At 42.2% G+C, this 24,951-nt stretch overlaps 1 protein-coding gene across 2 annotated transcripts in view; it reads left to right on the plus strand.

Annotated features, from left to right (window-relative positions):
* PRELID2 (PRELI domain containing 2) overlaps window positions 1–24,951 on the plus strand; it is a 119,829-nt gene that overhangs the window by 32,231 nt on the left and 62,647 nt on the right. The window contains exons 1-4 of one of the 2 annotated variants that reach the window (XM_040239804.1): window positions 3,759–4,025; window positions 19,959–20,016; window positions 22,381–22,454; window positions 23,989–24,149. In XM_040239804.1, the coding sequence (XP_040095738.1) occupies window positions 3,951–4,025; window positions 19,959–20,016; window positions 22,381–22,454; window positions 23,989–24,149 (368 nt within the window). In that variant the 5' untranslated portion in view covers window positions 3,759–3,950. Of the gene's footprint in view, window positions 1–3,758; window positions 4,026–19,958; window positions 20,017–22,380; window positions 22,455–23,988; window positions 24,150–24,951 lie in introns of those variants that run through there. The other variant, XM_040239805.1, reaches the window with a different exon arrangement.

The raw sequence follows: 24,951 nt of genomic DNA on the forward strand, positions 1-24,951 counted from the left end.
AACATAAGTGTTTTTATTCTAGCTTTGATAAAGAGTGGGCAGTTTTGGAGAAGTATAGGACAAAGGGTATGATGAGGTAAATGTACTAAACTGGGGGAAACTTGGCAAGCTGTGTTTGTTCAGATTCTTCTTGGTGACCATCCTGGAGATAACGATGGAAAGACCTGCTTCAGGGGAGGAGGGCGGGGGAAGTCCAGAGAGATCTTCCTGCTTCTGCAGTTTGGGCAGATTCCTTCAGTTTAAAATATTCTGTATGCTGAAGTGCCATATTTTGGGCTACTGTGTTCTGAACCTCATCAGCTGGTTGTTAAATGCAGCTGTTATTAAATATTAAATTATATAAAATGACTACTAAACTATATTTTGAAAGGTAATAGATATTCAAAAGGCTTCCCTTCCTAATTCCATTACTACCTTTACCATGGTCTATATTCTTGCAGTTATGTCTGTAGTGTGTGGGTGACGGAAATTACACCACATTGGTCGTCTGAAATTGACTGTGGTGGGAGTGTTTACACCACAGAAATTGCAGCCATTAGACATCAGGCCTTGTTTTGGTTTGATTTTTAAAGTAGAGCTGTTTGTTAACCATCTGCAGCCCACGACTGGATGTGGTGGACAAGTGCAGAGATTGGCCCCAAACTAAGTGTTAGCAGTTAGTCCACAAGAACAGGAGAAAAGGCAGGGCAAATGGACAGGTGGGAAGATATGATAGAGAGATGTTTCCTATTACTAAATGAAAAAGGAAGCTACATAATCACTTGAGAATGAAGCTGGGGAGGGAGGTGTTGGAGGCTTGAAGAGAGGAGCCTGGGACACAAAGTGGATTAGAAAATTGCAGGGTTTTTGTTTATGGTCTAAGCGCCACTAAAAAAGCTCCTTGAGGTTGGTTACAAATCTAAATAGAAGTCTGGGTGTACACTTTTCCTCCAGGCTCTCTCAGTGGTAAGGCAGTAAGTGGAGAGATGGATTTATTCAAGGTTTTGCCAGATCAGAAGCAGAAGATATTAAGAAGAGGTGGCAAGAATACACAGAAGAACTGTACAAAAAAGATCTTCATGACCCAGATAATCACGATGATGTGATCACTCACTTAGAGCCAGATATCCTGGAATGTGAAGTCAGGGAGCCTTAGGAAGCATCACTACAAACAAAGCTAGTGGAGGTGATGAATTCCAATTGAGCTATTTCAAATCCTGAAAGATGATGCTGTAAAAGTACTACACTCAATATGCCAACAGATTTGGAAAACTCAGCAATGGCCACAGGACAGGAAAAGGTCAGTTTTCATTCCAATCCCAAAGAAAGGCAATAGCAAAGAATGCTCAAGCTACTGCACAATTGCACTTATCTCCAGGGACGGGGGAGACTGGTGGGCTGCCGTCTATGGGGTTGCACAGGGTCGGACATGACTGAAGTGACTTAGCAGCAGCACACGCTAATAAAGTAATGCTCAAAATTCTCCAAGCCAGGCTTCAGCAATACGTGAACCGTGAACTTCCAGATGTTCAGTCTGGATTTAGAAAAGGCAGAGGAACCAGAGATCAAATTGCCAACATCCACTGGATCATTCAAAAAGAAAGAGAATTCCAGGAAAACATCAATTTCTGCTTTATTGACTATGCCAAAGCCTTTGACTGTGTGGATCACAATAAACTATGGAAAATTCTGAAAGAGATGGGAATACCAGACCACCTGATCTGCCTCCTGAGAAACCTATATGCAGGTCAGGAAGCAACAGTTAGAACTGGACATGGAACAACAGACTGGTTCCAAATAGGAAAAGGAGTACATCAAGGCTGTATATTGTCAGCCTGCTTATTTAACTTCTATGCAGAGTACATCATGAAAAATGCTGGGCTGGAGGAAGCACAAGCTGGAATCAAGATTGCCAGGAGAAATATCAGTGACCTCAGATATACAGATGACACCACCCTTATGGCAGAAAGTGAAGAGGAACTAAAGAGCCTCTTGATGAAAGTGAAAGAGGAGAGTGAAAAAGTTGGCTTCAAGCTCAACATTCAGAAAACGAAGATCATGGCACCCAGTCCCATCATTCCCTGGGAAATAGATGGAAAAACAGTGGAAACAGTGTCAGACTTTATATTTTGGGGCTCCAAAATCACTGCAGATGGTGACTGCAGCCATGAACTTAAAAGATGCTTACTCCTTGGAAGGAAAGTTATGACCAACCTAGACAGCATATTAAAAAGCAGAGACATTACTTTGCCAACAAAGGCCCACCTAGTCAAGGCTATGGTTTTCCCAGTAGTCGTGTATGGATGTGAGAGTTGGACTATAAGGAAAGCTGAGGGCAGAAGAATTGATGCTTTTGAACTGTGGTGTTGGAGAAGACTCTTGAGAGTCCCTTGGACTGCAAGGAGATCCAACCAGTCCATCCTAAAGGAGATCAGTCCTGGGTGTTCATTGGAAGGACTGATGCTGAAGCTGAAACTCCAATAGTGTGGCCACCTGATGTGAAGAGCTGACTCGTTGGAAAAGACCCTGATGCTGGGAAAGATTGAGAGCAGGAGGAAAAGGTGACGACGGAGGATGAGATGGTTGGATGGCATCACTGACTCGATGGATGTGAGTCTGAGTGAACTCTGGGAGTTGGTGATGGACAGGGAGGCCTGGCGTGCTGCGGTTCATGGGGTTGCAAAGAGTCGGACATGACCGAGCGACTGAACTGGACTGAACTGAACTTGCCAGATCAGTGTGACTCCGTGTGTCAGGGGTAAGCAAGATTACACAATTATAATGTAAAAGTCACTACCTCAGAGACCTCCCTGATTCATCCTAGCTAAAATTTATGTCACCTGTAACTTTGACCTATTATCTCATTTCTTTTTCTATTTTGTTTGTTGTTGTTCAGTCGCTGAGTTGTATCAGACTCTGCCACCCCATGAACTGCATGCCATGCAGCATGCCAGGCTTTCCTGTCCATTACTGTCTCCTGGAGTTTGCTCACACTCATGTCCATTGAGTCGGTGATGCCGTCCAACAATCTATTTTACTTACTGGGTGTTAAATCATCTGATTGACTCATCCCACATGACAGAAGGGACTGTGCTTTCCTTACTGCACTGTGCTTAGCACATAGTAGGTGATCAGGAATTCATACGTTAAATAAGGTATTGGATTAATGGATTCACTGGCTTGTTTCTGTAAAATCTGTACAGTCGAGTGAAGACCATTCAAAATTCTTTTTGTATCCCTTGTTTCCTCCTCCCATGGTGTTTAACCTTTCATGAGTGCAGGAATTTCTTTATGGAGTCACAGGCAGATACAGGCAATTTTTAAGTACTTGAGACGCAACCTAGAGCCTCAGAGGCAACCGCCCAGGTCCTGTGAGGAATGCAGTTGTTGGTCTCTGTCGCACTGAACTGGGCAACACTGAGGAGGGCTATGTTACAGTCCCTAAACTCCGAGGGAGGGTAGTTTATGTATTTACTACATCTTTTTAGTGCTGCCAGTAGCGGCTTAAGTAAGGCTCCAGGCGAGGTGATGACAAAACCCCCAGCTGCAAGGTTCAAGACTCCCCAGCTTTGAGGTGGAACCTTGGGTCCGCAGAAGGCCGCGTGGCGAGGCCGTGGGGGCGGGCGAGGCCATGGGGCGTGGCGCGGCGTGGGCGAGGTGTGATCAGACCGGGGGAGGGCGGAGCCAGAGCCAGGGCGGGGCGGGGCCGCTCCTGAGCCTCCCTCGGACACCGCCCTGGGGCCCGGCACGTCCCTCGCCCGCCGCCCAGACTGGCGGAAGTGGACGGGGAAGGGAAAGGGGGTGCGCCCACTGTCTGTTTTTCCGAGGGGACAATAAAGTTTCGAAAGTTTGAAAAAGGAAGAGAAAAAATCCCCACGCCCCTTAGGCTTCCCGGGCTTGGACGCCTGCGGCCCGGCTCAGACGGAGCTCTAGCGGTGGTGTGCTGGCGGAGGCGTGGTCGGCGCGCCGGGATGGGGGTCACCGTGGACGTGCACGAGGTGTTCAAGTACCCCTTCGAGCAGGTGGTCGCCAGCTTCCTTCGAAAGGTATTCTGCCCGCTCGGTCTCGGCCGGGGCTCGCGTCTTCCCGCGCTGCCCCTGTGGCCAGGCCGTCTGCGCTCCAGGCAGCGTCGTCCGCAGTTCCCCTCCTCCGTTCGGCTCCCTGCTGCCCGCGCGGAGGTCCGCATCCAGCTGCGGGCTTTGCCTCTGGGATGTGCCGGGCGAGGGCGGGGGTGGATTTCCTCGAAGGCTCCCCCTCCAGGACGAGGGAAAGGCTCGGTGCTTGGCATCACGTTCACACCCTGCCGCAGCTGGAGGGAGAGACGCGGGGAGCCCAGGTTCTTGACCTCGTTGAGGTTGCAAAGGGCTTGTCGATGTCTCCAGTAAACACAATTTTACTGAGTCAAAGCTATTGGGGGCCGTTGATGCCGCCATCCTAGTTTACTCAGCACTGTCGTTCTACCACTTCACCCCTTTCTCTTTTATTAAAAGCTGTGGGACTTTGGGCGCCTCCATGCCTTAGTTTTGTAATCTGTAAAATGGGAAAAATAATAGTACCAACTTAGGAGTTGTGAGGATTCAAGTGAAATACTTCCTGCAGAGTGCTTATCACAGTGACTGATACTTGCCTAGTAAATTCTTTGAAAGGTTATGGTTATTCGCGCTACTCTAACTGTCCACTCTAGTCTCAATAGTCCGTGGCCCTCTTTATCTCAAGGGCTTTTCTTGGAACTGTGGCTTGTAACGGTAGAATAGGAAATTCTTTGAAAAATCAAGCATTCAGACCTGGGATGTGGGACCCCTGGGTTCTAGTCTGGTTCTACTTTTAGTTAGTTCACTTGATGACGTTGGTCAAGGGTCATCTTCTCTCTCGAGGCTTCAGTTTCTTCATCAAAAGATGTGTTCTATTAAAAGAGAAAAGCACAGCCTAAGAGTTGAGAATTAGATTTTTATTGGGCAGACTTGCTGAGGACTTAAGCCTGGATATAGTCTCTCAGATAGCTCTGAGGGATTGGCCAGAAGAGGTTAGGGAGGAGCCAGAATATATAAGTTCAAACAAAGAAAAAGATAGTTGACTGTCCAAAGATTACTGCTATTGAAAGAAAACCAGACATCTCAAGTTAATGGAATTAATGCTTTTCTGTGTATGGAATAATTCAAGAATCCGGACTCAATTGAAATTCCTTTGATAGGCTCTTTAACTGTCTAGGGCCTTTATCCTGTTTTTCTCTGTCCTGAATCCCCTCAGGGAGCACCCTCAGGGTTTTATGCCACAACATTGTGTGTTTACTGAAATGGCAGGTGACATTCTTTGTCCACAGATGAGAGTGTTGTATCAGAAGACCTTTCAGCTTACACATTCTTAAGGAAGATTTGCAAGAATTGTATTTTATCTTGGGCAGCCGCCACTGGCAATACTCTCTGGAAGCCTGGAGATGGGTTTTTAAATATTAAAAAAAATTACTTGACTGCATCCAGTCATAGTTGTGGCCTGTGGGATCCTTTTCTTTTCACTTGCGGCATGTGAGGTCTAGTTCCTGACCAGGGAAGGAACCCAGGGCCCCTGCATTGGGAGCCTAGAGTCTGAGCCACTGGACCGCTAGGGAAGTTCCTGGAGATGTATATTTTTTTAAAAGAGATAAGACCTGACCTCCATTAGAGGAGGTCATACTGTTGGGGGCCCAGATCACAGAGGAGTGAGTGGGACCCTGGTTATGATGGGGTTGCTATGGAGGCCTTTTGGGGGTAGAATGCCAGCTTGTTGACATTGTTAATTGATCTCATATCTAACATAGTACCTGGCACTTCCTAGGTACTCAGTATACATCTGATGAGTGATGAATGAATAAACAAATATTTATTGATCTGATGTAGACTTTGCCTTAGACTAGGCTTCTGGGCCCTAAAGAGAAAAAGCCACCACCCCATTTTTTGTTAGGACTGGCACTTTGAAATGTGAGTTCTCCAATGCCACTGCTCCTTTGGAAAGCCTTTCTGGGTTGTCCCCATCATAAGGTAATCTCTGCTTTGTCAGAGCTGGAGGGACACGTTGGGCCTCAGTGGCCATCTTTGACAGTGTTGGATACTTCTGCATGTGTCTTTTTCCTCGGGGTAGGAAGCTTATTAGTGGAAGGAAGCTTACTGCAGAAGCACATAGCACAGGGCCAGACTCATTTAGAGAATACTTGGCGTGAGTCAGGCTTCTGGGCTAAATGCTTCTCTTGCATTCAGAAGGTGTTTAAAGACACTTTTCTTCTGGGTGGCAGGCTCTGTTCTGGGTATGGGGCACCATAGACAGACCTTCTTCTCAGGGAGCTGATGGTCTCTAGTGGGTGTGACTAACACGAATAAATGATTAACAAGCGAACAGATAACTCCAGCTGATGATGTGTGTTTACACAGGGAAAGTACACCGGTGTTGTGAAGTTTGGAGAGTGCCATTAGGGAAGGCTTCCTCGAGAAAGTGGCATTTGTGAAGTTATGGCCAAGGCATGAGAGGAGTTTCCTAGTTTCCTAGGGGTAGGGGGAGAAAGTGCTTTCCTACGTTACCCTGTTTATTCCTCCCAGCAGCTTCTGGAAGTAGTTATGGTTGATTTCCATTCCATTGTCTGGAGAAGCTGAGGTTCAGAGAAGTTTAAGTAACTTTTCCAAGTTCTTGTAGCTAGCAAGTGGGAGAACCAGGATTTCAACACATCTGAATCCAAGCCCATACCGCTAATCACTAGACTGAGCTACCTTGCACATAGTAGGCACTCAGATAATCTGAGGGAATACAGTGTTGCAGACTCAGCTTTGCTGTGCTCTGTATCCAGTCACAGTTTCTCTTTGCCCACAATCTGCACTCAGGGTTTATTCATCTCTGTGGACCCCTTATGCCTGGTTTAAGGGTGTGGCTTTGAAGATAAGAGGGGGGGAAAATGTACATTGTTTCAGTTATCTCTTTGTTGTTGTTTGGTCAAATATGTCCTAGTCCTACTCTTTGTGACCCCATGGACTGCAGCACGCCAGGCTTCCATGTCCCTCATCATCTCCCAGAGTTTGCTCAAACTCATGTCCATCAAGTCAGTGATGTCATCCAACCATCTCATCCTCTGTCATCCCCTTCTCCTGCTGTCCTCAGTCTTTCCCAGCATCAGGGTCTCTTCCAGTGAGTCAGCTCTTCTAATCAGATGCCCAAAGTATTGGAGCTTCAGCTTCAGCATCAGTGAATATTCAGGATTGATTTCTTTTAGATTGACTGGTTTGATCTCCTTGCTGTCCAAGGGACTCTCAAGAGTCTTCTCCAGCACCATAGGTTGAAAGCATCAATTCTTTGGTGGTCTGCCTTCTTTATGGTCTGACGTTCACATCCGTACATGACACTGGAAAAAACATAGCTTTGACCATATGCACTTCTATTGGCAAAGTGATGTCTCTGCTTTTTAATATGCTGTCTAGGTTTGTCATAACTTTTCTTCCAAGGAGCAAGCATCTTTTAATTTCATGGCTGCAGTCATCGTTCGCAGTGATTTGGGAGCCCACAAAAATAAAATCTGTCACTGTTTGCATTTTTTTTCCCCATCTGTTTGCCATGAAGTGATGGGACTGGATGCTATGATCTTGGTTTTTTGAATTTTGAGTTTTAAACTGGCTTTTTTACTCTCCTCTTTTACTTTCAAGAGGCTCTTTCAGTTTAGTTCAGTTCAGTTCAGTTCAGTCGCTCAGTCGTGTCCGACTCTTTGCGACCCTATGAATCGCAGCACGCCATGCCTCCCTGTCCATCACCATCTCCCGGAGTTCACTCAGACTCATGTCCATCGAGTCCATGATGCCATCCAGCCATCTCATCCTCTGTCGTCCCCTTCTCCTCCTGCCCCCAATCCCTCCCAGCATCACAGTCTTTTCCAATGAGTCAACTCTTCGCATGAGGTGTCTGGAGTACTGGAGCTTCAGCTTTAGCATCATTACTTCCAAAGAAATCCCAGGGTTGATCTCCTTCAGAATGGACTGGTTGGATCTCCTTGCGGTCCAAGGGACTCTCAAGAGTCTTCTCCAACACCACAGTTCAAAAGCATCAATTCTTCGGCGCTCAGCCTTCTTCACAGTCCAACTCTCACATCCATACATGACCACAGGAAAAACCATAGCCTTGACTAGACGGACCTTAGTCGGCAAAGTAATGTCTCTGCTTTTGAATATACTATCTAGGTTGATCATAACTTTTCTTCCAAGGAGTAAGCGTCTTTTAATTTCATGGCTGCAGTCACCATCTGCAGTGATTTTGGAGCCCCCCAAAATAAAGTCTGACACTACTGTTTCCCCATCTATTTCCCATGAAGTGATGGGACCAGATGCCATGATCTTCATTTTCTGAATGTTGAGCTTTAAGCCAAGTTTTTCACTCTTCTTTTTCACTTTCATCAAGAGGCTTTTTAGTTCCTCTTCACTTTCTGCCATAAGGGTGGTGTCATCTGCATATCTGAGGTTATTGATATTTCTCCCGGCAATCTTGATTCCAGCTTGTGTTTCTTCCAGTCTAGCATTTCTCGTGATGTACTCTGCATAGAAGTTAAATAAGCAGAGTGACAATATACAGCCTTAACGTACTCCTTTTCCTATTTGGAACCAGTCTGTTGTTCCATGTCCAGTTCTAACTGTTGCTTCCTGACCTGCATAGTTTCTCGTTACTTTCTGCTATTAGAATGGTATCAACTGCATATCTGAGGTTGTTGATATTCCTCCTGGCAATCTTGATTCCAGCTTGTGCTTCATCCAGCCTGGCATTTTGCATGATGTACTCTGCATAGACGTTAAACAAGCAGGGTGACAATATACAGCCTTGTTGTACTTCTTTCCCAATTTTGAACCAGTCAGTTCTTCCATGTCTGGTTTTAACTGTTGCTTCTTGCGATTATCTCTTGCTGTGTAACCAATCACCCTAAAATGTTTTATTGGCCTAAACCAATGGTAAGCTTTTAATTCTCATGTTTCTATGTTTCTGTGGATTGACTGGGCTCAGGTGGGTGATTTCTAGGTCCCTGTGTTATAGCTGTGGTCACTTAATCTAGCTGGGTTCAGTTAAGATCTGGAAGGATTTTTTTTAAAAGTAATTAATTTGTTTATTTTTGACTGTGCGGGGTTTTCATTGCTGTGCCCAGACTTTCTCTAGTTGCATTGATGGGCTTCTCATTTGGGCTTCTCTTGTTTCAGAAGACAACTCAGAGTCTTAACCACTGGACCCCCAGGCAAGTCCTGGAAAGAATTCTTATAAAATACTTAGCAACGTGCCTGGCACATAGTAAATAAAGACTGAGGAAGATATTTGAAAGGAAGGCCAGGGGAAGAGGAGAAGAGCACCTGTAGAAAAAGAACACCCATCTAGAGATGGGTCAGTGCACTTCTAGCGCAGTAGACACTACATTCTTCTAGTCACAAAGCAGTCCTTCCAGAGATCCCTGGATGGGGCTAAGTGACTGTCTCTAGGAAGTCAGGAAATTCGTTTGCTGTGAGAATTTTTACCTTCATTTAAAGTCATGAGCTGAAAGTCAGTAGACCTGGATTCCAGTCATTGTGCTTCCTTCAATACGAGCAGTTTTGTGGTGGCCTTGGGAAAGAGTTTCCACCATTCTATACTGTGCCCTTGTGCAAATTAGAAAGAGGCATCATTGCAGTGGTTTACCCCATAAGCTCGCAGTAAATGGGACTAGTGGGAAGTGTATGGGGCTGTTAATGCAAGTTAGAGAAAAGTGCTCCTTTTTCTGTGTGGTTGTAGCCCTGTGCTCACTGGCCTGCTTGGCTGGAAAACCTTGTGCAGTGAGCAACATGCACAATTGTGTGAGTCAACCCTACTGTCGTAATTTCTTATATGTGAAATGTTATGCTATGTACCCCTCCAATCTCCCAGTATTTTTGTGAGAATCAAATGTCTAACAGTTGACAAGAATTTTTTTTAAGCATAAGGTAGTAAGAATGATCCTTTTGGTGTAATACATTTTTCTTTTTCTTTTAGTCTTTATGTATTTTTTGATTCAAAGGAAAGTGCTTTGCAGAAGGGACAATCATCGGAGGATCTCTGGGAGGCATTTAATCTGATTTTGCACAATGGTATGTTTGAAGGCGCTACAGCAGTGAGGAAATTCTATTTTAAACGGAGTTGACTGATCTCTGGCTTTTGGTATGTTAGGGCTTGCCTTCCAAGTTATAATATCCTACTATTTTTAAAACCTTAGGAATGTTTGCTCTTCTTACACCTGCCTGTTGGATACCACAGGCGATATATTAGCTACATGCTTTCAAAGTTAAGTGGCACCTTGAAAACAAACACCTCAATACTCTTTGTTCGTGGAGTGTAATATGTCTCAATGAACTCTTCATGGAGGAATGCTGTGAAAACCAAAATGGTTTATTCATCAGATGCTAAACTGTACTTTCTGTGAACTACAGTGTCAGTGCTCTTGACAGTGTGTTTTGGTTTGTTTCTTTGTATGACTCTCAGCTTTGTACTTGTCATCATTTACAGCTGCTTCCTTTCTTTTACTTAAAACACCCAGAAACAGCACACTACTGCATAGGTAGATATGGCAGCTGCTAGGCTGCCCCAGCTTTGAAACCTCATGTGGGCTCTTTCATGGGCTTGCCTTGCATGGTGAACTGGATTCCTATATTTTTTAAAAGTTTTTTTCTAAAAGATGTCCTAAATTTTGTCTACTTGGAATTGAAAGTCATAAAGAAGGCCTCAGAGAGCATTGATTGTGCCTGGATTTTTCTTGTTTATTCTCAAATGAAAGCAGAGAAGTTACGGTCTTTCTCGCCATCGAGTTGTTCAGGTTCATTGTCTGTGTTTCTTTTCTGTTAATTGTTTGGCCATGCCATGTGGCATATGGGATCTTAATAGTTCCTGGACCAGGGGTGGAACCCTCACCCCCCTGAATCGGGAGTGTCGAGTCTTAACTACTGAACCGCCAAGGAAGCCCTTCAGGTTGATTTTCTTGTTACGCTATAGGCAAAAAAGAGCCATTGTGAATAGAGTATAAGCTTCATGCATGGAGGTTTTATCATCTGTTCTTGATGTATCTCAAATATCCAAAGAGATCCTGCAACATAGTAGATAGTCAGCAAATCCTTATTGAATGAATGAGTGAAATATTCTCTTCTGGGATTTAGCCTTATGCAATTTCAGGCTGAAGGTTGGTGTGCCATTCAGTAGCATGTCCTTACTTTGGGAACTGTAACAAAATGGACAGAGTAAAATAATTTCTTTGCTTCAACACAGTGGCTTCAGGTTTTATTTATTCTAGCCAGAATCCTGATGTTCTGGACAAAACGGTTTGAATGTTTACCCTTAAACTCATAAAGGAGATTTATGAATGGCTATTTCCATTTAGAGTAGAAAGTTGATTGGGTAATTAATAATGTTTCCATTTCTGATCCTGTCTTTTCTCCCTTGCAAATCTGGCACTTAAATGTGTGGAACATCTCTCTGTGCAGAGTTCCTGAAATATTTGAGGTGGACCTGTATTTCCAAAATAAGTGATCTGACAAATGATAGGCCTGGGTTAACATGTGGTTATTTATCTTTTGGTTCACACTGTGATAGTCCTTCTTCACTTTTAACTTCCTCTCCTCAATTCTGTTAGAAAATTAAGCACAACAGGAAGGAGAAGTTACAGAAAGGAAGAGCATGGGCTCTTACATCAGCTGGGGTCCGGGAGCTTGTAGCTGTGAGTTCGGGCAAGTCAGTTCACTTTTCTATGCCTCAGTTTCCTCATCTGCAAAATAATAATAATAATATCTTCTGGAGTCATTGGGAGGAAGTAAGTTAGATAATGAACACAGTGCATACAATATTCATAGTTTAAAGTAGCCACATGGTAGGTGCCACACAGTATCTCTGCAGAGATATTTACTAACTTGGAGTAATAAAGGGGAGAAAGTGGAAGTGTTCAGTAATTCAGTCATGTCCGACTTTTTGTGACCCCATGGACTGGAGCCCCCCAGGTTCCTCTGTCCATGAAATTCTCCAGGCAAGAATACTGGAGTGGGTTGCCATTTCCTTCTCCAGGAGATCTTGACAACCCAGGGATTGAGCCTGGGTCTCCCACATTGCAGGCAGACTCTTTACCGCGTAAGCCACCAGGGAAGTGAGTAGTGAGCACGAATAAAGGTGTGCACTTGAATTATGAGTAATTTTTAAACTGGCATTTAAATAGTATCAAAGCATACTTAGTAAGTCACCTAGTAGAGATTATGGCTTAATCAGAGCATGAAAGATAGGAGATTTTTAACTGTCAAAGAACTAATAGTTAAACATTCTTTATATGTTTTCTAATAGAAATTCACAATGGATCTGTGTATCATTTGGCTTCTGGGAGATGAAAAGCTAAGTAAAGCATATCCCTGGCCTCAAGGAGCTTACTGTTATGGGGGATAAAGGGAGATAAGTTATTTTGTATTTTTTGTGATAAGTGCCTTAAGGGCATATCACAGACATACCCTGTAGGGCAAGATTGATGTTTAATTACAAATCTACAAGAGCTTTTAGAGTTCAGAGTACTCTCTGCTCCACTGCAGTGCTTTCCTTGGTGCTTGTGGGCAGGAAAGTATCTGGGAGTACTCATACAAATTATGAATTGGTTAAAGCACGAGCTTGTAAGGTTTTACTAATCAAGAAATACAAGAAACATCTTCTATTAATTTTTGAATAATCTTTTAAATATATCTGGATTGCAAATGGATACTAATAATATACTTAATATCACACCACAGTAAATTACAAGATAAAGACTGAAGTCTTGAAAGGAAGTTGGCAAAAATATTGATTCTTTTTGTAGTAGCAAACCAGTAAGGTGCCCAGTGTTACACTTTACATAAAGTTATTTCCTTGAATTCCTATAGCAGCTCTTTGAGGTATGGACTTTTTGTTTTGTTTCATCTTCTAATTTCACAGATGAAGAAACGAAGGCAGACTGAGATAAAATAATTTTTCTGAGATTCCCATAGGTGGGCTTCAACTCGGGTCTCTTGGATTCTAAAATCCTTTCTGTTTTCCAGACTGTGTTTATTTTAATTTTGTTTGTTTCTTAAGCTTTCATCAGCTTACAAAATGTTGCAGAACCAGAAAATTCCAGTATCCTTAACTTCCCCAAACTACTGTATAGTTTATAAAATGAGGGAATTGTCACTGATACCATGTTAACTCTTATAACAGATATTATTCAAATATTGGCACTTGTTACTAATATGATATTTTCTTTCCGTATAGGATTCAGTCCTATGCTGTGGGACCTAGGATCCCACATTGCGTTTAGTTGTGTCTTTGTCTCCTCTTCAGTTCCTGAGTGTTTTCCTGAATCGTGGTTGCTTTCGAACAGTACCTATCAGTTATTTTGTAGACATTGTATCTCTAAATGCGCTGGATTTGTGTATGCCTTTAATGTTTAGGGAAGAGGATTTTCCTTTGTACAATTGTATAAATGATTCTTTCTAAAGAATTTCATTATGTTGTTGCCCATCATTGGGACATTTTGGCATGAATGAGGGTGGCTGGCCATTGTTTAGAATCGGAACTTGTCCTACCAGGAGGGCTTTTGAGGATCATTTGGTGGTCCATCAGCCGGTGTTCACAGGTGACAGCATCACGGTCTGCAGGTCCTGGCTTCTTGTCCTTTGTTCTTTCTACTTCATCCTCCTACTGAAAAGGCCAGTGAACAACCATTTGAAATGTCTGTTGACTTCACTATGTTTAGTCTTTGATATTGACATTTTGATTAATCATTGGTCTTGGTACTTTATGATATTTTATTTTACAATCAACTGTGCTTTTCTTCTAAGATAGACTGTTGCATGTAGCTCGTAAAGGGAGTTTGGCACAGCCCATGGTGATTTCTTTGTGTAACTAAACGCCAAATCTCTTTCAGCAGCTCTATCCCTCTGTATGCATGCATTTGGCAGCAGCCTGGGTAGCAAAGATTCCCTTAATGCTTATAAAAGTAATATGTTAACATCCCAGACTGATTTTAGGTCCCTATGGCCTTCTTTGCAGGACTAATACAGATATATCAGCTAACTGCTTCCTTGTGCTATCTTGGATAATGCTGTTTGCAAGTTGGTAAACAATGGCTCCTTTGGAGGTCATTGACTTTTTTTGGTGCGAGTTTTATAAAAGGGAGGCACTGACTTCTGACTTTTTGGGGAAGTTGGCATTTTATTTAGATATTTATTAAGAAAATTTTTTGGCTGTGCTGAGTCTTTGTTGCAGCATGTAGGCTTCCTCTAGCTATGGCCTGCCGGCTTACTTGCCTGGTGCCATGTGGGATCTTAGTCCCCTGGCGAGGGATCGAACTTATGTTCCCGGCATTGGAAGGCAGATTCTTAATTTGGACCACTAGGGAAGTCCCGAAAGTTGATATTGTAATAGCTCCACTCTCTTAAGAGTGAGCTTTATGAAAGCTTATTATATTTCTCCCTCATGTAAATACGAAAGGTAAATATACCCTATCTTCATGAATCTACTCCCGAAAGTATGACTGTTGTTCCTGTAGTTAGATACTCTTTCTTGGCCTCTCACTCTTCATAGCTAAGTGTTTGTTTTAATGTTTATTGTGGTTTTTACCTCTTATTTTGCAGTTTTTGGCTTCTTGCCTTTTAATGTGTAAAAACAAATGAAAGCAAAGTATATGACAATGTAGGAGAAGTCTACATTTTACCCTTGTTAGACTTCAGTTCAGTTCAGTTCAGTTCAGTTCAGTCGCTCAGTCGTGTCTGACTCTTTGCAACCCCATGAATCGCAGCACGCCAGGCCTCCCTGTCCATCACCAACTCCCGGAGTTCACTCAAACTCACGTCCATCGAGTCGGTGATGCCATCCAGCCATCTCATCCTCTGTCATCCCCTTCTCCTCCTCCCCCTGATCCCTCCCAGCATCAGAGTCTTGACTTACATACATATAATATAAGCAATGATATTTGCAATACATTTATATCTTAAGAAAAGGTAAAGGACTAGTTTATATATTCTGTGAAGAAAGTAAAAATTGTAAGTAAATTCAAAATGATCTCAAATGTACCTTGAAAAATCCCTCATGTCACCCAGAGAGTTTGGCAAATGTGCAAATCTCTGTGTGGTAGTTCTTAGCCACTGCAGTCTGTGGTCCACTGGATGTACCAGGTCCAAGGATGGTAAGGGTTCTTGGCTGATATCTGGGTCATCAGACCACTTTGCTTCCGTGAATGTTGTTAGTGTGAAGTAGAAACCGGAAGATCCCAGGGTTGCCCTGCACATGTTCAGGCTTTATGCCATTACGGTTTTTTGTTTGTTTCTGTTTTATTTTAAAGATTCTTTTTTTTAAAAATGTGAACCACTTTTTTTCAAGTCTTTATTGACTTTGTTACAATACTGCTTCTGCTTTTTGGCTGTGAGTCATGTGGGATCTTAGTTCCCCGACCAGGGATCGAACAAGCACCCCCTGCCTTGGAGAGCAAAGTCTTCACCACTGGACTTTTAGAGAAGTCGCATATGCCATTATGTTTTCAACATGAGACTCCTTATCTTAATGCATTTTAATAGATTTACTTGTTTTGAGGAGGATGAAATGAGATATAATACATATGGCGGCCTCTACTACAGCATTCTGCACAGATAGTAGATGCTCAGTAAGTCTTTGATGTGCTCGATCATGATCTAGCCTGATCCTTCCCACTGTCACACTGTGTTTGTAGAGGTGTCCAGAGAAACCTGGTCACCTGCTTCCTGTCTTCCCAAATTGGCATTCCTGGTGGTGACCTTCTCTGAGCTGGCTTCCCTCTCTGGGTCCCTTGTTATCTGACTTCAGATAAATTTTTGTGAGTTAAATCATGAATGTTCAAGTTACCACAAGATGGTGTCAGGGCATTTCAAGTGATGCCAGGTAGGGGGAGCCTCAGCACAATAAATCTTTAAAGAAACTTAAACTATATGCCTTTCATGTCACAGTATTTAGCTTTTGTCAATAGACCTCTGATTTCTTTTCCCGTTCTTCTATGGAAGGAAATTTGAGGCTCCATATCTATTCAACTGCAAAAGTAGTTGAGTCTTGTAAATGAGTTTACTGAAGTGAATAGTCTGGGATATCTTGTGTTTGACTGAGACAACTTCCACATTACTTTGTAATTTATAAGAATTGTCTAGTTAGTGACCCTTAAGTATTTTACCTAGAGGAGGGCATGGCTACCTACTCCAGTGTTCTCGCCTGGAGAATCGCTAGAGGAGCCTGGCGGGCTACAGTCCATGGGGTCGTATAGAGTTGGACATGACCGAAGCGACTAAGCATAAATGTTTTACAATGGCCCCTCTTCACAATTCCCATCCTATTATCTCTTAGTCTGATTTATTTTCTTATTATTTTATTTTATTTTTCTAACATGTAAATTTTCTAAGAATCTATAGTTTTGTTTGTTTTATTCCTTTATCCTTAGTGCACGGAAGAGTGCCTGCATAGTCAAGAAAATTGTTAAATGAAGAATATTTTTCCTATTATTTAAATTGAGAAGGCGATGGCAACCCACTCCAGTATTCTTGCCTGGAGAATCCCAGGGACAGGGGAGCCTGGTGGGCTGCTGTCTCTGGGGTCGCACAGAGTCGGACACGACCGAAGTGACTTAGTAGCAGCAAATCGATACGCTTTACCTTAGGGGATTCCCTGGTGGCTCAGACAGTAAAGCGTCTTCCTGCAATGCGGGAGACCTGGGTTCGATCCCTGGGTTGGGAAGATCCCTGGAGAAGGAAATGGCAACCCACTCCAGTACTCTTGCCTAGAAAATTCCATGGATGGAGGAGCCTGGTGGGCTACAGTCCATGGGTTCGCAAAGAGTCAGACACGACTGAGCGACTTCACCTTTACCTTAATAAGCAAATATTAAAGTTATAGAAAAGCATAAATAAAGCATTTGAGTTTGTTGTTGTTCATTCGCTCAGTCGTGTCTGACTCTGCGACCCCATGGACTGCAGCACAACAGGCTTCCCTGTCCTCCACTATCTCCTGGAATTTGCTCAGACTCATGTCTGTTGAGTCAATGATGCTGTCTAACCCTCTCATCGTCTGCTGCCCCTTCTGCTTTTACCTTCAATCTTTCCTAGCATCAGGGTCTCAAAGAATCGGCTCTTCTTTGAGTTTGTAATCTTTAGGAATTTCACTGCTAATTTTGTGCAGTAACCAGAACTTGGGATATTTTTATCATTAGCCTTCTCTGGTGATTACATTTACAGCTTCTTTTGTAATTTAGTTCAGCCATCTTCCTGCTATTTACAGTGTATTTCTAATAGTCATCAGTCAGGGTATATTGATGAATATAAGACAATGTGTAAACTAGAATTAGAGTAGAGGCAGTATTCTCATACTTTGATTTTACCTTAGTATAAAAGTTCTGATGTATACATACACACACACTTAAAAATTAAGGGCATCTGTGTGAGTCTCAGATATCTTGCTAACTTCAAGGGTGTTGGTGAGACCCCCTTCCTGAGAAACACAATAGTTAAACCTGATCCCTGTGGTGAACATTATCTTTAAAAAAACACTGAAAGTTAAACTTCAAGAAAACAGGCATCGTAATTTTGAGCATTTTTTTTTTCCTGTGGCAAACATGAATGAATGAATGAATATTTAAAAAGCCATGTTGGGGAATTCCTTGGTTGTCCAGTGGTTAGAACTTGATGCTTTCAGGGCCAGGGTTGGGTTCGATCCTTGGTCACAGAACTAAGATACTGAAAGTCTTGTGGTGTGCCCCCCGCCCCCCCAAAAAGTGTTGTTGATTAGTTCTCAAGATTGCAGTTGTCCGGATGGAAGTGTGACTGGCAGAGTTTATGGCCTGAGGTCTGGTTTGGCTTTGAGGATGCTGAGAATGGAGCCCACTGCCCCCTTCATAAATTGGTGCCCTTGGTCCCTGAAGGGGGTAAGGTTTAGTTTCCACATCGATCCTGGAGGTCAGTGAGGTTTATCTTCTAGATGGTTCATTCATTCAGCAGATATTCATTGAGTGCCTACTACATGCCAGGCACTGCTAGGTGGTGGAGATAGAGAAGCCCTGCTCTTTCAGAGTCTGTATTCTAACCCCTCGTCTTTTGGGGCCACAGATATCTTTAAGAATGTGTGAAAGTGATGGACCCTTTTCCCTGAAAATCAGTCAACCTCTTATATACACACACATACTCACATGGATGCTCATAGGCACACAGCTGCTGCAGGGTTGGGGAGAACCCTGCTCACTGAATTTCCTTTACCATTTCCTGGGTTCAGAAGGCTTACAGCTCAAGCTTACAAGTGGGGGGCCCTGTCTCCTACCCATGCCCCCACCTGTCTGCTGCTCTGGTCTCCCCTCCAGCACCTGATGCTGCTTTGGTTGCGACTTGCCTGTGACTCTCCTTTGGGATTAGATCTCACGATGAAGCAGTATGCCTCTGGGAACGGAACCTGAGAGCCGCTCAGCAGGCCTGGTGAACAGCCTGCTTGTCCTACAGCTTTGAGGACTTCGACGGTCCGAGTCTCTTTTTTTGCATCCGAGACATGGAAAGGGTGGAATTTGAGTGACTGAGATGTTTGAAAATAGGTTAGGTGGGCAGGCCTTGAGGCAAAGGAAAGTATCTGTGGCTAAATTACAGTCTTGACGCTCATTAACTGATTTTAAGCAAATTACCTAGTTTATCCAAGTCTTATTTCTCACAGGTGGAAGGGAGAAAAAAAAACCCAGCATGTAACTCAAGGAATAGTTTTGAAAATTAAACTGAAATAATGTATTAAGCTGCCTAGGACAAAAATGGTAGCTATTATCAGCTCTTTTAACATCCAAATTGTGTTTCAGGGGAATTTAATCCATAAATAAGGTATCCATTTTGCCTTTTTTTCTTTATTGAAATATAGTTGATTTACAGTGCTGTGCCAGTTTCTGCTGTGCAGCACACTGATTCAGCCGTGCACATATATACGCTTATTTATTGAGGACCTGGCATAGACTCCTGTGATTACATTCCTGTGATGCTGACGCAGCCCACCAGGCGATAGTAAAGGACAATAGTGAAGGAATGCACTGTGTTTTAGGCCGGGTTTAATTCTGTGGCTCTACTGTTAACCAGCTGGATGACCTTAAGTTTTCTGATTTTCTTTAGTTTCCATTTAGTTTCCGAAAGACAGTGATATTTCGTGACCCAGTCACAACAGAGAGGCTGATTTTAAAAACGATCATGCAAGTAAAGCGTTTAGCACAGTGCCTCGTGCAAAGAATACTCCTGAGTTATATAAGGCTGGTTCAAGATTATAGTATTATTACTGTTGCTGTTTAGTGCTCAGTCATGTCCGACTCTTTGCGACCCCATGGTCTGTCCACGGAATTCTCTAGGCAAGAGTACTGGAGTGGGTTGCCATTCCCTTCTCCAGGGGATCTTCCTGACCCAGGGATGGAACCCTGGTCTCTCACATTGCAGGCCAGACTCTTTACCATCTGCGCTACTAGGGAAGCCCAGTATTATTATTAAGCTTAACCTAACCTAACCTTCCCTTCTCCACCCAGAGCTAGGCTGACTCCAAAGACAGTTTCTCTAGATTTCATACAGGTACAATTGATAACAGCATCTCACTTATCTATTCTGAATTAGTAAAATTAAGAAATTTGATTGCAAACTGGCCTTAGAGATTGCTTGTGCATGTATGGGAAGTCACTTCAGTTGCATCAGACTCTGCGGCCCCAGGGACTGTAGCCCACCAGGCTCTTCTGTCCATGGGATTCTTCAGACAAGAATACTGGAATGGGTATCCATTCACTTCTCCAGGTGATCTTCCCAACCCAGGGATCGAGCCTGCGTCTCTTGGGTCTCCTGCATTGGCAAGCAGGTTCTTTATCACTCACGCCACCTGGGAAGCCCCTAGAGATTGCTGGGAAAAGATTTACAGTTCGTGCAAATAAGTGGTTGCTATAAAGTAATTCATTTTGCCAAAAAATGAATGGTAATTTTTCTTTGTGTGTTTTTATTTAGTATCCAAACCCCATGGATAAAAATGTCATCTCCGTAAAAATTGTGGAGGAAAGAAAAGGTAAGTATTACTGAGTTTTGTAAAGATGTGTGTCTGTGTGTGTGTGTCGCCTGTGATAATTTAAACATCTATTAACAGGTATAGCTCTGTATTCGAGGTGGCTGATTGGAAAGAGCACCCAGCCTTTCCAGCAATAGAAGACTTGCCGTTCATTCTTATCATCTTCTCCATTAAGAATTGATGACAAGCTGTGACAGTTAACATTTTTCAATACTTAATGTGTACCAGGCACTTTTATTTTTATTAACTTCATCCTCAGAACGATATAATTTCTTTTTAATGAATAAAGAAACCAAGGTATAGCGTAAGTAACTTAACTGAGGTTACATGGCTATGTCCTTTAATATATTCACATCGTTTTATGACAAAATAGGTGTGACTAATAGCACATATATGAGATGTGACTGTAAAGTGATTGGATTATGGAGTCAGAACTGTGCTTAACAATATGGTTCAGTATTGACTGGCTTGACAAATTATCTTTGTGTTGCCTGTTGTAAATAAAGTTTTATTGGCACCCAGCTATGCCCATTTTTTTAATGTGTTATCTGTGCTTCTTTCCTTATAACAGTAGATTTGTAAGAGACTGTATGGCTCACAAAACCTAACATATTTATTTATTACCTGGCACTTTACAGAAGATGTTTATTGACTGCTGGACTGGAGTGTAGGGGTCTTTCCTGTTCTGTCATTCACATCTCCGGTAGAAGTGTTTTCACTCTCAGTGTTTGAACTCGAGAGTTGGGCAATGAAGGAAGCTATAATGGTGCTCATTGTCAAAGTATAAACCTTTGGAGACAGCCAGGTCCGGTCTACCAGGCTCTTGAACGTCTTCTAGGAAAACATGAGATGCTGCTCTTCATTTCATGACTCTGAGGCTTTCTCTCTGCTTGGTGAAGAGAGAACTATCTTTGTGAGGGTCTTTCCTGCATTTCTGTAGCTCTATAAATACGATGAAAAATGATTTTCTCATGTACCTGCACTCATGGGAGAAAGGTTTTACATGGTATTAGAGAAGTTTGATTTCAGGTCCTGATTTCGTTCCTATCTACATGACTTAACTTCTTGGAGGCTCTATTTCTTCATGTTTCAAATGGGAAAGTAATAACAAACAGTCTGTCTTTAGGTTGTTGAGAAGAATCAAGCAATAGAACAGCATGCATATTCCAAAGTGGTTAATTATAATTTCTGCCATTGACAGGGACATCTTCGCCTCCAGGAGTGGCTCATCCATTTTCTCTATGTGTGCTGCAGACTTTGGATGAGATGGCCAAAGGGTGCCAGTGGGCAGAGGAGATGAACCAGTTTCTCATCCTCCCAACAACTTCAGAGTGTTCAGGGTGTTTGCACCAAGGTTCATGACTGTTACAGTGTTATAGTCCAAGCTTTGAGAAACTGTGAAGGAACTTGGCTGAGTCGTGTAATTCACAGAGCAAAAGAAAACACTTCAGAGTTTATATTTTTCTCTGATTTGCTTTCCTTTTTTTCAACTCAAATTTATCACATTTTTTTTAAATACCCTTAATGCTACTCTGTAAACTTTTTTCCAGAACAGAATAGTTCCAGCCACAGAGAGTCTGCTTCCCTATGACAGAAGAGTGTGCCCAGTGTAATTAATAATAGGTTTAAATTCGACGTAGCCAGAAATTGGTGATTGAAAACTCATTTGGTGCAGAAGGTAGCAGAATTAGATCCTCCATTGTTTTGTTAAAACATGTTAAACATTGGCTGGAGCTGAGCAGAAGGCTCATTGGCCGTGGCCACTGGAGTGTTGACATTGATAGCCCAGAGTGAACAATTTGTGTCTTTTTAAAAGTCTCATTGGAGACTTCAGAAATGGACTTTCTTATTTTATTATTTTAAAAACTTTCTTTTGGCTGTACCCTGCGGCATGTTGGACCTTAGTTCCCAGACCAGGGAAGGAACCCGCGCCGCCTGCATTGGCAGGAGGAGTCATAACCACTGGACTGGTGGAGAAGTCCCCATTTGCAATTCGTTTGTCCTTGACTTTAGAATGTGCTTTGCTGGTGGCTCAGACGGTAAACAATCCGCCTGCAATGCAGGAGACCTGGGTTCGATCCCTGGGTTGGGGAGATTCCCTTGGAGGAGAGCATGGCAACCCACTCCAGTGTTCTTGCTTGGAGAATCCCATGGACAGAGGAGCCTGGTGGGTTCACAGATATTTGGAGGGATTTGGTCAAGGAAAGTGGTCAGGGAAGCTGGGTTTTGAGTTAAACATTTTCTTTAGGAATTCTCCATATAGAAAATTGAGATTGACATTAAACATTTTATTGACATTAAAATAAGAATACATTTCCTTCAGTTTTTTTTTTTTTTTTGAGTGTAAACATTTTCTGTTTCTAGATGTGTCAACAGGGATCATCTATAGAAAGAGGATTGCAGTCTGTCAGAATGTGGTTCCAGAAATTTTAAGGAAGGTAAACTCATTTCAAAATTTAATCAGATTTTGTGTAACACTGGGTGATTTTCAAACAGTCATGAAAAGAAATAGCATTTTCTGATGTAAAGAAGTGTTAGAAATTTCCCAGTTCTCCTGTCTCCTAGCCTTTCAAAGGAAGACATCTGTCTCCTCTCCAACCTCAGTTTTGATAGGTACTACCAGAGATAGTTTTTTTTCCTGTATGTTTTGCCTCTCTTTTGTGGAGGGCACTTAGTGTACATAGAGATGGACTGCAATTATTTTAAAAGATACTTTGGCTATTTTGCATGAAGTGACCATCTTTTCTGATCTGTCCATGGTTAGATATGACTCTTAGGTAAGAGTGATCAGAACTGGGCAGGTGGTAAATATTTCATCTGATCTTCAGTAAGGAAGAGAAAAGCTTAGTTTCCATTTCACTGTCAGAGAGAATGGTTTTGGTAGTATAATGTTCTCAGCACCCTCTGTAAGTCTTTTTGTGTGTGTTTCTATAAAGTAATGGTGTTGATGATGAAATCTTCATGATAGCAAATTGTTTTTTCTCTTTGAAATCCTTAAGCACTCTGATGATTGCTGGAAAAAGGTGAGTGGAAAATTTTAATTACATTGCTTTAACCATAGAGCGATTATGACAAAAATCCTTAGAATCATTAGGGAATACGAGGAGAAAGTCTTGATGCACATTTTAAAACATGTTTCATGTGCTCTTTCCAACCCGGAAGTGATTGTATGTGTGATGTAAAACCCAAGGCTCCTGCCAGGTAGCTTGCAAACTGTTTAGCTGTGCTGTATATAGAAAACATGGCAGCTTCCATCACTTTCTAAACATGGATGAAGACTGTCACTTTCTTTACTGGAAAGAAGACTGATATGACAGTGAAAATGAACTTTCTTTTATTTTCCGTATAGCAGTATATTGCAGTATATGCAGCAAATTATTGCTGGCTGTTTTCACAGAGTGTGTACCCTCCCTTTGCCCTATATACACGCTTTGAATCTATTATTTAAAAAGGCATTCAACTTTGTCTTGTATCTCTATTCTTAAATAATTTAAGGACACCTCTGACTTGTACGATTCTGCCTTTGTAGTTTTCCATGTTTCCTCCACCCAGGAGAGCATACATTTCTAGATATTGGGCAGAGTTTAAAATGAAGAAAATATTTTATCCTGCATGTGAGTCTGTAAGTGGGCCCAGTTAGAATCTGTCAATTTAAGAAGGCCATAACCAGCCCTAGAGGAGACATGAGGGAGGCTGATAATTTGCTTAGTGTTTAGCAGTTAGGGAAATTGGGCCAGAGACTGTACAGCCTGCATAAATTCTAGGCCATTTGCATGTCCTCACCAGCCTTTAGTAAGGTCATCGTATGTTTGATTATCAGGGACTTATAGCCATTGGTGAACCATCATCCATATATCAGGATCGCTTGTCCTCTTAATTCCCCAAGATTGGAAGCAACTCTGGACAGAGTCTTTATATATTAATAGCTTGCTCTTCCTAAATTCAGAAAGCCGTTCTCCCTCTTTTGGACAGGTGAACATTTTAAAGGTACCTAATATCCAGTTAGAAGAGGAATCATGGTTCAATCCTCAGGAAAGGAACATGGCTATAAGGAGTCACTGCCTTACATGGACACAATATGCATCCATGAAAGAAGAGTCTGTCTTCAGGGAAAGTATGGAAAATCCAAATTGGTAAGATCACGTGTGTGTGTGTGTGTGTGTGCACACGTGTGCATTTGTGTATGTGTGTGTGCGTTTGTGTGTGTGTGGGTAGGGCGCAGGGAAGCACAAATGAGCACACATATTAAAGAGCTATGATTTTATTCTTACAACCTTTGCTTAAAACTCACATAAATTATATAGTATTGATTTTTAATCACACAAGTAATCAGTAAATAGATTTCCCTTTGGGGGGAAAAAAATGACAGCTCAACTCCTTTCTGATTGTCCTGTCTAATCGTGGTGCCCTTTTGCCTTCTCCAGAGGAAGTGAATGTTTTCAATGCATTGAGTATTCTTCTAGACCCTTAAGAGATAACTTTAGATACTCATAAAACCTGTATGATATAGTTTTGTTTATCTTTTTACATACATGCGTTCATTCTGTTCAAATCATTTTGTACTTATCTTTTTCATTTTGTAGAATGTTTCTAAGCCTTATCCATTTGATGTCTGTAAAATCTAGATTTTTTTCCTTTAAACTGTTGCGTAATGTTCAATCCTATCATTATACTACATTCTCTTTAGCTTTTTTCCTTTTTGACAGATGTTCAGATGATTTCTAATTATTCTTGATTTTAAGCAGTACTACTCTTTATTATAAACAGTACTATAATATTTGTGAAGTATATGATCCTTGAATATGCTATATGTGAATGTTTCTCGGAAGGAAAATTGATTTCTTTATTGAAATATAGTTGACATACAGTATGTTAAAGAAGAATTTTTAATTGTCAGGTTTATTGAGTTATTATTTACAAACAATGAAGTTCTTA

Source organism: Oryx dammah, unplaced genomic scaffold, assembly GCF_014754425.2.
Source record: "Oryx dammah isolate SB20612 unplaced genomic scaffold, SCBI_Odam_1.1 HiC_scaffold_5, whole genome shotgun sequence".
In the NCBI taxonomy this organism is placed as follows: domain Eukaryota; kingdom Metazoa; phylum Chordata; class Mammalia; order Artiodactyla; family Bovidae; genus Oryx; species Oryx dammah.